The 13,684-nt window shown below is 34.5% G+C and overlaps 1 protein-coding gene across 1 annotated transcript; it reads right to left on the minus strand.

Moving 5' to 3' along the window:
- Positions 1-5,015: 5,015 nt before the first annotated feature.
- Positions 5,016-12,679, minus strand: LOC104109199 (protein-tyrosine-phosphatase IBR5-like). The gene is made up of 5 exons (XM_009618428.4): positions 12,161-12,679; positions 8,606-8,705; positions 6,765-6,822; positions 6,329-6,435; positions 5,016-5,579 (listed from the first exon to the last, which is right to left on the minus strand). The coding sequence occupies exons 1-5, from the start codon at positions 12,401-12,403 to the stop codon at positions 5,266-5,268; spliced, it is 822 nt and encodes a 273-aa protein (XP_009616723.1). The 5' UTR covers positions 12,404-12,679; the 3' UTR covers positions 5,016-5,265.
- Positions 12,680-13,684: the final 1,005 nt, after the last annotated feature.

Here is a 13,684-nt window from a genome sequence, read left to right on the forward strand (position 1 = left end):
AGAGTTACTCCTTGTAAGTCAATCATATATTTCTATCTGGGGTTAGATTTTACTGGTTCTTTGCAGTTTTCATCTTCGTCTTGATTTCAACCTTTTTGCTACTATTTTCTATTATTTTTGTTGCAAAATAAGCTACTATAGGATAACTTATGTTCAGGAGTGAATGCAACTGACTTAGATGAGGAACTAGAGTATCACTTACGAGTTTAGAAGAACTCAATAACTTTTACTTAGAACCTGTATTTGTATTATAAATCTACTGTATAAAATATTGCATAAGTATCTTATTGGATTTTAGGAAAGCATTCAAAGAGCTTTTTATACTTTATAGTAATGCTTTAGAAAAGTGATTACACGACATATGAAGAGAGGAAGAGCAGCGCAATAGATGTTAAATCTTAAGGTTGTACCTTTTTTATGAACACTAAATTTATTTTCTTATCTTTTTCCTTTTAATTTTTCATTCACTTCAAGTTCTGTATGTTTTTTCCTTTAAAATTGACTGACCTCTTTATTGGATTCCTATCTAATTTGATTTCATAATGGTAGTTCCATATTTTTTGGTAAAAGAATTGTAGCTTCGAGCTTTGTGATTAATGAAATGTTTTAACCTTTGTTTTTATTTAGTTTTAGAAACTCCAACCCCCCCCCCCCCAAACCAAACCCCAACACCAACACCAACAAAAAAAGATAGGTGTTGAAATAAATCGAGCTGAAACCATATTAATAGCATGTTTAAGATTTTCCAGAAGCCAAAAGAATATTATTTTTTTTTGTTGCTTAAAAGCACTTTTTTCCCTAACTTAGGTATTTGGCCAAGCTTTTTGGCGGAAAAAAGTACTTTTGGGAAGAAGCAGAAGCAGTTTTAACTTTTCTTCTTACCAAAAATACCCTTAACAAAATATAGTATATACCAAAATAACCGTTAAATCTAATACTTAGGATATTAATGTATAAATATTTCTTATTATTTTTAGGATAGCTTTCTGATATATAGTGACTTTAGGGATGGATACTTTTATATTTGTTGAATGATTTTTAATATATTTAACTTATATTAAAAGAATTAAGTACTTTTAAATTTTATTTTTCATGTTTTACTTAAATAAAATAAAAAGATTTAATTATTGTCTGTAATAACAAATTTTTAAGATTATTTATTAACTTATAATATTAGCTATTAAGTAAATCTATTCATGTCCTTATTCGAAATTTGATACTTAAAAGCACTTTCTGAAAAGCTTGATCAAACACAAATTATTGGTCAAAAGTACTTTTTAGAATGATTAACCAAACACAAATTATTTCTTTCCAAAAATACTTTTTTCAAAATACTTTCGAAAAAAATACTTTGGACAAATGATTAGATTTCAATAAAGTGCTGAACCCTGGGGTCCATCATGTTTGTTTGATTTCAAATGAGTCAGAAAATTGAGGCTTTGCATAATGACAAAATGGCATTTCATTTGGTTAGGAATATTATTATTATTATTATTATTAAAAGATCTTTAGTAGATAAAGTTTAATCATAATCATCATGCTTCTTCCTGCACATGCTTAACCTAATTTTCTATTGCTCCCTTTTACAGCTTTTATTCTCATTTATGATTTGATCAACCCTCTCAAATAGATTAACAAATGCAAATTTCCACATCCCTTCGCAAAGGTACCTCTTTATTTATGCGTCATATATCTGCAGATAATCTAATTTCTAGCGCAGAGAATCTTAAAGCAAAAGTAAAGTTGTGTCCGTAATTATATGCCACGAGTTCGAGCTGTTGAATCAGTCATTAATTCTTTCATCAGGTAAGATGCCTACATCACAATCCCTTGGGGTGCGGCCCTTCTCCGAGCAACGGTAAAATTATCTCCGGTGATCTATAGGTTACGGGTTCAAACCATAGAATCAATGTTTGTTTCAGGGTAGTCTCCCTATATGCGTGAACGTAGAATACTTTGAATATCGGATTGTCTTTTTTTCTTATTCTAATTGGAATTTATATACAAATAACCTTGATCGATTGTTTACTTTTACTAACCGATATATATAAATAATGCGCTGATTATATATACAATTATACATATATTATACATATAACATACTTATAGTATATATATACGCCGTGTATTTTTGGTTTAATCGGTTGAGTTTGCCGACTACATAAGGTAATTCTTCTATATAATTTCTACTAACTGTAAGACTTTTTAAGTGATTTTTTCGCCAAATTCACATTTTCAGAATTTCAATCATGAGCTGTAAGCCTTTAACTAACCGCATAATTTTTCCAAATTTTGAACTGTATACCACACAGCCTTATTTTTCAACTCACTTTTTTAACATCTTGCACCTCTTCATATGATCATATCATATAACACTTCTTTCTATTCCCACATTTTTTTCTTCCTTTCTTCTTTCTGTTACGTTCCTCGACAAAATCCACCGTCTTTTCCTTCTTTATTTTGTCTTCTTATTTCTCAATCTCATAACACACACACACACACACACACAAAAAAAAAGAGAGAAGCAAACCAAGAAAAAGAAGAAAATCGCATTATAATCAGAGTTAAAACACTGTACTAATTTGCAGGACAGAGGTGGTGATTTCAAGAATAAGAAGTAAGAAAAATGGACGGCGAAGATAGGCCGAGGACGATATGGAGAAACCTGAAGCAACGGCTGGGATTTACTGGGCTAGCTTGCTGTGGGTCCACTTGGAACCTGAGAGTATCGGACATGACGATAAGAGAAGAAGAGGCCCAATTATTTGGTGAAGAAGAGCCCATGATCGTGGCCCATCAAGGGAGCGTGAACCTCGCTACGGCTCTGGCAGCCGAGCGACGATTCCAGAGCGTAGGTACCACGGAGAAACTGAAGACGTTGATGAGGTTGTTTGAGGAAACGGACGGTAGAGATGAGAAGAGTAGGTGTGCTGAGATGTGCTGCGTGTGCATGGAGAGGAATAAAGGCGCGGCTTTTATTCCCTGCGGACATACCTATTGTAGGGTGTGTTCCAGGGAGCTCTGGTCAGGTAGAGGGTTGTGCCCTCTTTGTAACCGTTCCATTTATGAGATTCTCGATATTTTCTAAGATTAATTGTCTCTTATTGTTTTTTTCCAATCTCTTTATTTTTTATTTCTGTAAGTTTTCAATTTTGATCATTTTGATTTGAGGAAGTTGTATCTCCACTCCTTTTCATTGTTTAGGAATTTTTGTCTAGGGAAATTCTTATTGGAAAAAAGTGAAGTGAAGAAATGAAAAGAATTTAAGCTGGTCTAGATGATTATTGGCAATTTGGCATAATTAAAATGTCTATCAGGTAATTGGTGCCAATCTTAGTATCTATTTAATATATTGGGCTTAAATTTTATGGAATAAGATGGTACAGACATGTGAAAATGAGAGACATAGATACCTGCACGAGGAGGTGTGAGAGATTGGCCTTGGTGGGCATGAGCCGAGGTAGAGAAGTATTGGGTGAGGTGATTAAGCAGGGCATGACGCAACTTCAATTTATTAGGACATGACCCTTGATAGGAGGATGCGGAGATCTAGGATTAGAGTATAACGTTAGGGTAGTTGAGTATATTTCTTTGTCATATCAGTTGCATCAGTATTAGTCTTGTATTTTGTTGTTCATAGAGTTATATTTCTACCTATTATTTCTTTCGCTTCACTTATCTTCTTTTCATTTGCCCTTGAGCCGAGGGGCTTCAGAAATAGCTTCTCTACCTCAGGATAGAGGTAAGGTCTGCGTACACACTACCCCAAACCCTACTTATGGAATTATACTGGCATATTATTATTGTTGCCGTAAGAAATAAGTATTTCAAGTTGGAGCAACTGCAAGTAAAGCTTAGGCCTTTGTTCAAAACTCGCAAGTAGGGGTGTTCATGGTTGGGTTTGGTTCGGTTTTTCCCTAAAAAGAAATCAAACCAACTAAGTCGGTTCTTCAAATATTGAAACCAAACCAAACCAATTAAATCGGTTTTTTATCGATTCGATTTTTGTCGGTTTTAGTCGGTTTTTCGATTTTTTCAGTTATTTATCGATTTTTTTCTTAAATATGAGACATACACTACCAAACACATGTTCTGCAAACTACATTTTCAACGTAACGCTAGGCTGCTTCACAGAGATGCGCTTCGCTCGACCACATGATGAACATGTTTTAAGCTAACTGCATGTCGATCGCTATCAAATCAATTACTCTTTGAGAAATCTCTCATTTACCAAGATATATTGATGATAATTGAATCAACTATTGATGAATAATTTAAGTACTCAATTAAAAATTGATTATTTTTAACATGAAATAAATTCTTGTACTTAGCAAAAGAAAACTACCAATCAAACTAGAATATAAAGGCAAATAATTAGATTATTATAATAGCAAAAAACTAGACTAAAAATATAAACGACTAATATGTACCATAAAATTTTAGAAATTTTATATAAAAATATACATATATATAAGTGTAATAATAAATTTAAATAGCTACTTCTATAGTCGGTTTGGTTCGATTTTTTCGGTTATTTTTTGATTAAAACCAAAACCAAACCAAATTTGATCGGTTTTTAAAATTTAAAACCAAAACCAAACCAAACCTAAAAAGTATCGGGTTTTTTGGTCGGTTTGGTTCGATTTTCAGTTTGATCACCCCTACTCGCAAGAGAACCCAAGTTAACTTCTTTTTCAGTCAAGTACGCTGTTTAGGACTTGGACCTCCTCCCATTTTCTCCTTTAGAGTATATGACAAAAAAGGACAGGAAATAGATTTCATGTTTCACATTAAATCCAGCTGAAAGAAAGCAGCAATTTACCATACAAGCTACCATAGGAAGCATTCCCAAGTATAGCATCCATTTGAAGAATGCTCATAGGATAATCGATATATGAACTGCCAAAAATCATTAGTTTAGTGCATTAGAAATTTAACAAAATGTCCCGGATGAGTAGTTGGTACTTTAACTAGCCTTATCCACCTAAACAAGAACATAACTGCTTCTGCAAAACTTCTGTAAAAAGAAAATTTCATTGTTTGTAAAATTAACCAAACATAATTCTTAGAAGCTTGTATTGAATTAGAGCAAGTGTGTCACTTGGATTTCCAGAATAACCAGTCCATTGAAGGCACCATAATGTACTGACATGTCACTTTAAAACTAGTGAGTATAGTATAAAGCATTTCCTCCCACTTTACATCCAAACTTCTGAAGAACCCGGTCAAGTCGAGGATTCCACAAAGGCAAAATGGCAGATAGTATTATGAACCATCCATAGCAATGTCGCCACTAGTTGGATTTTGGTTTGAATTCAAATGGCTCCCTGAGGCATTCCACTGATTATGAGCAGCTCCAAAGGTGAATTCCTGTGGAGGAATGTTAAAAACAGGACGAGCAAAAATTGATGTAGCACCAGAATTGTTGAAGGCTGGAACTTGAACTGAATCACTAGGATTTGGGTAGTTAAAGCTGAAGGTTGGCACAGGAGAAGAGAAGACTGGCACGGCAGAGGCAAGCGGGTTCTCCAGAGGACCGAAGATCTTCTGCTCATACTCCTGTAGTTGTTGGTGAACCCCTGTATTACAAAAGGAAGAAAAAAGGTTACATTGACATTTAGAGCTCTAACAAAACCTTTTTATTCTTAAATCAATTTAAAATAGGAGACAACCAAGTAATATAATTGGATATGGAAGATCAGCAGTCCAACAACAACAACACCAACAACAAACCCAGTATGTTCCCAATAGGTGGGGTCTGGGGAGGGTAGTCTGTACAGACCTTACCCCTACCCCTACCTACTGCAGGTAGAGAGGCTGTTTCCAATAGACCCTCGGCTCAGGAAGGGTAAGAAGAAGAAGAGGAAAGCAAGGAAGGAAGAAAGAAGGATGGATCAGCAGTCCCAGAAACGAAATTTAACAGAGATTTCAACGACAAAGAAAGGAAGAACGGATATATACAGAGCTTGCAGTTCATGCACACATTTGACCTAAGCCTCTTTAAAAGCTACTGTGTAACTCAGCTTGCACTTGGAATGACCAAGCTCTATTTGGTCATAGTTAATAAATCCACTGAGGAGCACTTCCACTGGCAGAATCTTTTCATTTCTAATTCAATTTAAACATAGCATTATCTCGCCCATCCCAACTCCTCCCTCCCCCACAAAAGGAAAAAAAAAATCATATAAGTGGCATATGAAAACCTAGGACATTACCTTTAAACTAGATATATGCGAGCATTTCTAAGTAGAATAACTAGCTGGGTATCATAGCTTTTCAGATTAAAATAGGCAAAACGGACAAATGCTTATAAGGGTATATTTAGTACCTTGATTAAGTTCGACGGAAGGTCTCCGCTCTTTCACCCACTGATAGCTCTGCGCAAGTTTCCATCCTCGACTTTTCATCAGGTAAGCAATTACAATGGCGGGTGACCTGTCAAAAAAGCTTAAGTTTAAGTTCTAATAATAATTACATCTGTAAGCCAAAATGGTGGTCTTCACAAGAACAATCAATTGAAAAAACTTTTAGGAATAGTTTACTACATTTCTCATTCTCAATCAAGATATCTACGCTATAGCATCAGAATAATAATACTAAATAGAACCTGAAACAAATAATACAAGCTTTGACCTGCACACCTTTATTTCACGGGAAACCCGAGGGAAAACAAAGAGAGAGGAGGAAAGGATGCAACACAAAACCAAAATGAAAAAACAGAACGAAATTTATGCATGCAAAATTAGACAAATCAAACTCCTTACTTGCTTTTCCCTGACATACAATGTACAAGAACACGAGCCCTATCCTTTTCACATTGTTCTGCAGAAGAAAAATACCATTTGCATTAGTTTAGCCAGCAGAATGTCTCCCACAAAGCATACAAAGATTCCTCTAAAGCAAAGTTGAAGCTAAAACATGATAGTTTCAGATTTAAACTATAGCAGTCGAATTGCATGATATCTTATTTAGTACTAATATTTTCCTACTCAACAGTTGTAGATTTTAGAGAAAGTTCAAGTCAAAATCTTCAAGTTCTGTCATGTACAAATGCATATCCAACATATAACCAAAACATTTGAAAAAGGAAAAGCAAGAGTGCAAACATCTCTTCCAACTTTACTCGAAAGTACAAAACAAGGACCTGTTGTAGGCAAATCTATACACAAGAAGGCAGTAGATGGGTCAACATTCAACCGGAAAAAGCTACCACCGTAGATGCGTGAAAGAATGAAGTATTGGATTCTGTGAAGTGCTTGCAGCTGAAGTCCCGGTAGTTAAATCCACAAGAGAAGTTTAACACACTAGATTTGCCTTTCACAGAGAGGAACCAAGGACAAACAGATAGAGGGTAGAGTAAAGCACATACAATAAAGCTCTCTATAAGTATGTCAACTCAGAGGAAAGATGCCTAGTCACATTGAAAGCAAGAGCTAAAGCTTCTATGTTTCAGACTAGGTGATTATTAGGAAAAGGAACAACGGACATAATCGAGCATATCGTAACTGAATACGTTGATAAGCAATTAACTTACAGGAGAGCAACTCCAATCAAAGAGTTATTTAAACTCATCTACAGATAAACAAGCTGAAAACATCATGGTTGAAGAGTACAAAACATCAGTTAAAAATTCATCATGTGATCCTGTGGTGAAGAATAGTTTATTTTTTGATGAAGTAGCAGTTTATTGGTGTAATTGGAAAAATCCCCAATACAAGTTGTATAGAAAAAATAGAAATCTTAGGGAAAAAAAATTATTGTGCAAGTATCAATTAAACTGGAGATTTTCTTCCTCTGTCACGTTTGGCCAATATGACTTTTCCAAAAAGACTATCTTCTTTGTTATGAATAAAACTTAAACTAAACCAAGTTTACTTTAGCCACATACTTCTAATTTTTATCCTTTTTAATAAGTTATTATTTCCTTTTAAATTTTCGCCTATTTTTTTCTCTATTATTATATTCCAAATTTTCTCAAACTTTTTTTTATCTCCTGCTATTTTCAAACTTCAAATATTTTTAAACTTTTCAAATTTTTAGTTTGCATAAGTATTAGTCTCTTTTTATATTACAATTAGTACATAACGCATGTTATATTAGGAATATAGCTATGACATAATATAGGGGTTTCATTGATAGGTATTAAAGGGTTTTTGTTTATGGTTTTCGGGTTTTGAAGAAGTTTTCTACATAGGTATTTTGATAAGTTACATTTGTAAATTTAACAAAAATAGCCAGCATTAATTATGTGCTAGGTAAGAACTTTCCTTCAGGAGAAAAAGTCATTCAACCACAAAATATTTGTTAGGAAACTTAAAAAGAGAATCTCAAAGATACTTCCAGAGCTCTTTGAAAAGATGTTCAAAAGCCATTGTATTGGGTGGTAGTAACTTTACATGTTTTCTATTATTCCAAATTATATAGTTTCTCGATATCCAACAAAACTAGCATCTAAAAAAGAAACAATCTGCAATCCTATGTCAGACTAAAAAACTCTGAAACCTGAAAGGTCAAAAACTGTCAAAAGTAGCTTAGATGTATTTATATTACCATTTCTCAAGAAGTAAGCTTAGATGTATTTAAGTGCACAAGTGATGACAGTCACCTAAGAATTGGATGGCATCGTCAAACTGCAAACGTTCGTCATCTTGAAGACAGTGATAAGTAAAGGAATTTTTATATAGATTTTGACAAGCAGGTACAGTCTGCACAGGAAAAAAGTAAACGTGAATGAGAACTCGGTTCCATGATATAAGAACAATAAAGGATCTATAGAGCATGCAAAGTTGTCTCGTACATAACTTCTGAAGCACTAGAAAGAAAAGGGATCAATTACTAGACACCATGCGAAGAAAAATGATATAGAAAAGTAGATAGTGAAAGAAAGCACATGTTCTAGATTTGAAGAAGTGATACCAGTACCAGTAACCTTTGACAAAATTAAAATGTCTTGTACTCCTAAAATCTAATCAGTGGTTAAGAAGAAACTGAAACTTTGTGAAAGAGCAACTTAGACATAGTTACTTCATCCCTCCCTCCCCCCACCCAACAGAATCTGTGTGATGATCTCTTACAAATTGACTAGAAAATACAGAAGTTATTTCTGTGTCACTTCACCACCTCTTTTTCTTTGTTTACTTTTCTGAAATCAAGCACAAAAAATTTAAATAGTTACGGATTCAGGGTAATAGGCCATAAAAAGGGCTTTGATCCACTGAGCAAATCCAAATTGGTTTACTCGAAGTCTTATTTTGGACTGCTTCTACCTCCCAGTCTGTCACAAGTACTACCTCTTATTCTCTTATTATTCTGTCTTTTTCATCTTATACAGTGTCATTTATGCATCTAGATATTTAGACCTCTAGCCCTTCCGTCAGGGGCTAGTTCGAAAGCATGACTTGGACTTGACAGCAGAAAATTTCTCATTAGGTGTTATTAACATAAATGTGTCTTCTACTTCTGTCCATAATGTTGCACTATGAAATATGACCTCCCACTTCATAAACTTGAAGACCAACTGCAAATGAAAACTGAAATGGCATAGAGCAAGAGAAACATCAGCATGTTTAAGCAAACTGCCTGAGTGCCTGAAATAATTCAGTTCGCTTCAGATAGTAAAATCTTCTCAAGATTAAACTGCATCAATAAAACAAATCAGAGAAACAGCCCCGCGTACTTGAAAAGAGCAGGAAAGTGAACGAGCAATGTAGAACTGTCCACTGTCTTACCCTCTAAATCGGGTTATTCTCCAGTAAAAGTTAAAAGACCTAACGTCCAGCTTAATTGTAAAGATGACAAACAAACCTCATTAGGTTCTTTCTATTATTGTGTGTAATTATTCCACAGCTCATATTTAAAGGATCCAAGAATGTTCCTTTATATAACTATAAACTTAACCCCCCCCCCCCCGGGTGTTATTTGTTATTTCATGAGTCTATCAAGATCCTGATCAATAATGGAAAAGGCATAAATAGAAACAAACAGGCAACAGTCGGCGAGCACCCAAGCTAAATATGAATAAGGTTCTCTTCTTTTCTCTTCCCTTCCGTCGTAACTAACATCTTATTCAGGATCTCCTGCATAACCTAATGGCAGATATACAATTAAAGGTGCTATGGAAAAAGGCAAGCTAACATTTCTATTCTTCTGGACAAGAGACTAATTTATTAGACAATGAGAAAGCATCCAAGAGAAATCAGCCCATATTAAAATCAAGTATAGTTGGGGATCTATAATTATGTCCACAAAACCTCAAGAAGGACCCCAAATCAAATTGACATTCAGCCTAATCCGGCCCCACTCCATGCTGTGTGCTACACTTGCTGCAATTTTTCCCATCCCTCTAACTACCATAATTTACATTAATTTAGCTCTCTTGTAATTCCCATTTCTTTCTTCATACACACGAACTTTCCTGCTCACCCCAAAAATTACTCAAGGCTTCAGATTCTGTAGATAACTTCTATTGTCGTAGGTATGTAATCCATTCAGCTATAATCTTTTGACTTCCTACAAATAATATATCTCGAAATAATAGCAGCACAGCATGCTTTTCCACCAGTACGGCACACATAGCAATTAAAGTTTCTCGCATAAAATCTTCGTACATGAACCAGACAATATCATATCCAAAATGCAGCATTTGTTTCCTCAAAACTTCCACATCTAATATGGACTCCCACCAAAGTTGGTTTAGTACTTAAAAGATTTGGAAAGATATTAACTACAAGAGAATGTACTACAGAAATTTGACCAGAAAAGAAAATGTATTACAATTATTATTGACCAAAACGGCAAGTACAAAGCCCAAAAGGAAATCCATGGAGTTCAAAACTAAAAACAACAATGTCGACAAACCCTCACTAGGCTTATTAAATAAAAAGAGATAATGTCCAAGTTTCTTCTGTCTCAAAAGGGAGAGTTGAATTCCAAATCTTCCGAGGTCCAATCATATGATTTTGACGCATCATTAGCTGTTTGAGCGTCATAGTTTCATAATTTGCTTCATTCTCTTACTAGACTAGTGGCAAGCGCGGGTGCAAACATTCTAAGATGACAACAGACATACTGTATAGCTTCTTTTCCAGAGGCAAGCTTGTTTTTAGGTTGTAATATGTGCTCTACTAACTAAATAACTGTGTGGTGAACTCACACAATTTCAGTATTATTTTCAACGGGTTATGTTAACCTCAATCATTGGACGAGTTATGACATAGGTTAGGAATAAAGGCATTTTTGTCCAACTAAGTACCATTAAATACTTTTGACGTACCGGCCCACTTTCTAAGTCATGAATTGCATCAAAAAATTATGGATATGAACATAGAAAAATACCAAGAGAAAAACATGCTCAAACATACTTACAGATAGGTCACTCAAACTATACTAGAAATCCCATATCAACAAGATATTTTCTTTCCCCTGAAATGATTGACCTTGACTAATCTAAATATTGGTGATTGCTATATCAAAAAGAGGTATCATATGTATTCAGTGTCGCAAGAAAATTTGGGTACACTGTCGACCTACCCTCCGTCCACATAAAGTAAGTCCCTGCCAAGTTGCATGACGGAGCCAAGAGTTTATACAAGAAGATTTTAAAAATATCACACCTGGGATTTGAACCTATGATTTCTAACGCTACTTTTTAACCCAATTTGTCTAAATGGGCAGCCCGGTGCACTAAGCTCCCGCTATGCGCGGGGTCCGGGACATGACCGGACCACAATGGTTTATTGTACACAGTCTTACCTGCATTTTTGCAAGACGTTATTTCCACTTGAACCCGAGAACTCCCGGTCACGTGGCAACAACTTTACCAATCCTTCGGAACCTGTCTATTTACTAAAAGTTTCTCTCATGTCAAGGGATTCAACAACCTATATAACCAAAAAAACTAGTTTTGACTCTAGTTACACAATATATAATTTTTCAATGAAGGGGATTCAATTGAAATCCCTTTCTCCAAAGCTAGCCCCCTCTACTCACTTGCATAGGTTTTAGTACTTCAAAAAGACAATGCAATAGATAACGAGTATATCTCCAAACCACTCAAACACGAGAACAGAACAAGGTCAAAATCATCACTTGCAACACAATTCAATAAACGCACCAATAAAGCAAAAAAGGAAAGAAAAACAGATTAGTAACGAATACTAACATTGAGAATACGAGAAATCCCTTGAGTCTTAAGAAGCTCAGCTCTAGAAGCGTTGTCATAGCTGCCCAAGTAAAGAAACTCCGGCAAGATCTCTGAAGGGAAAGCACTCACTTGAATTGAAGAACCCTTATCAGTTACAACTGCCATTCTATGACCACATATCCCACAAGGCTCGCCTTCCTCGTATTTGTGATAATGCCCACAAACACCACATGGGTTTTCCCTCTCTCTTTTCCTCATCATAAAATTGCTTTTTGTAAATTACTAACTGTTAGAACTATTAAGGAAACGAGAACGAAACCAGAAGAGGAAGAAACCGAGAAACTTTTGCCTAGATTTGATTCCGGTTTGTTGCGACTATAAAAGGGAAATAAGAGAAAGAAGATCTCCAAATCCAAGAGGTATAGGGAAAGTTTATCAAAGGAATTTAAGCTAAATTTACATGTGCTAATAATTTTGGTCGGATTCTTGAGATTTTTGATGGAGTACAAGGTTGTATAACAGTTAGCCTAGGGCAATGGGGACAAAATCCGTAATACACATTAGTTTTGGTAATTTAGTCAAATTAGAGTTCTTCCCTTTTCCTGTATTTTTCGGTTCTTTATGGAAAATTATTAAGATAACGACAAAAAGAATTAGTAATACCAACTACCAATATTATGAATTATTTGCAATTTTTCTACATGATTATTATTCAGGCTAGCATAAATACACTAAAATACTTCTGTAATAATTCAATCGCGGATGCACCTCATATTTTTTTTTTAAAAATCAGAGATTTTTATTACTAAATGTTAATTAATTTGGATAAAATTAGGGTAGAAGGTTAGCAAATAGCGTCGAACGTATCTCTTTTTCATACCAGTAGAGTTATTATTATTTTCATTTTTTCTTATAACTTGCTTGGATGGTTGTTACCCATTGTATTGTATCATATTGTTACTTCAAATACGATGTTTGTTTTAATTATTACTTAAATTTTATTATATCGTATTGTTAAATCCATCGTTACATAACGACGAAATGTGTCACTTTATGTAACGATCAATTTGGTGTGGTCGCGTCGTTACCTTGTCTTTTTATCTCAATCTCACCCTTCAGTATTATTAAATAATTTTATTTTATCATTTACCCTACTTTTTTATATAGTAATTTTACCTTATGTCATATTTTTTCTTTATAATATTGCAAGTTTATTCTTCATATTGCTGGTGTGTGATATCATGAAACGATGGCAAATGACACAATCTATCCAAATATTGTATTTATCAAACGATACAGTACAATACAATATAATACGATATGATACATTATGAAACGATACGTAACAGCCATCCAAACAAGCTGTTAATCTTAGATTTCTATTACTACATATTATTTTTTTCGCTATTTTTTTTCGCTTTGATTATCTTATCATCTTATCTTATTATTGCTACTGCTTTTATTACTGCTTCTTTTTTCTATTTTTCTCGAGCCGAGGGTTTATCGGAAACAGTTTCTCTATCTTCACAAGGTAAAGTCAAT

The sequence above is a fragment of the Nicotiana tomentosiformis genome, chromosome 7, assembly GCF_000390325.3.
Source record: "Nicotiana tomentosiformis chromosome 7, ASM39032v3, whole genome shotgun sequence".
Lineage (NCBI taxonomy): Eukaryota > Viridiplantae > Streptophyta > Magnoliopsida > Solanales > Solanaceae > Nicotiana > Nicotiana tomentosiformis.

Coding starts and splice junctions, on each gene's coding strand:
- LOC104109199 (XM_009618428.4), bottom strand. CDS start 12,403: ATGATGAGGAAAAGAGAGAGGGAAAACCCATGTGGTGTTTGTGGGCAT. Junction 6,823..8,605: donor CGATGCCATCCAATTCTTAG/GTGACTGTCATC, acceptor TTTCTTCTGCAG/AACAATGTGAAAAGGATAGG. Junction 6,436..6,764: donor TGTATGTCAGGGAAAAGCAA/GTAAGGAGTTTG, acceptor CTTTTTTGACAG/GTCACCCGCCATTGTAATTG.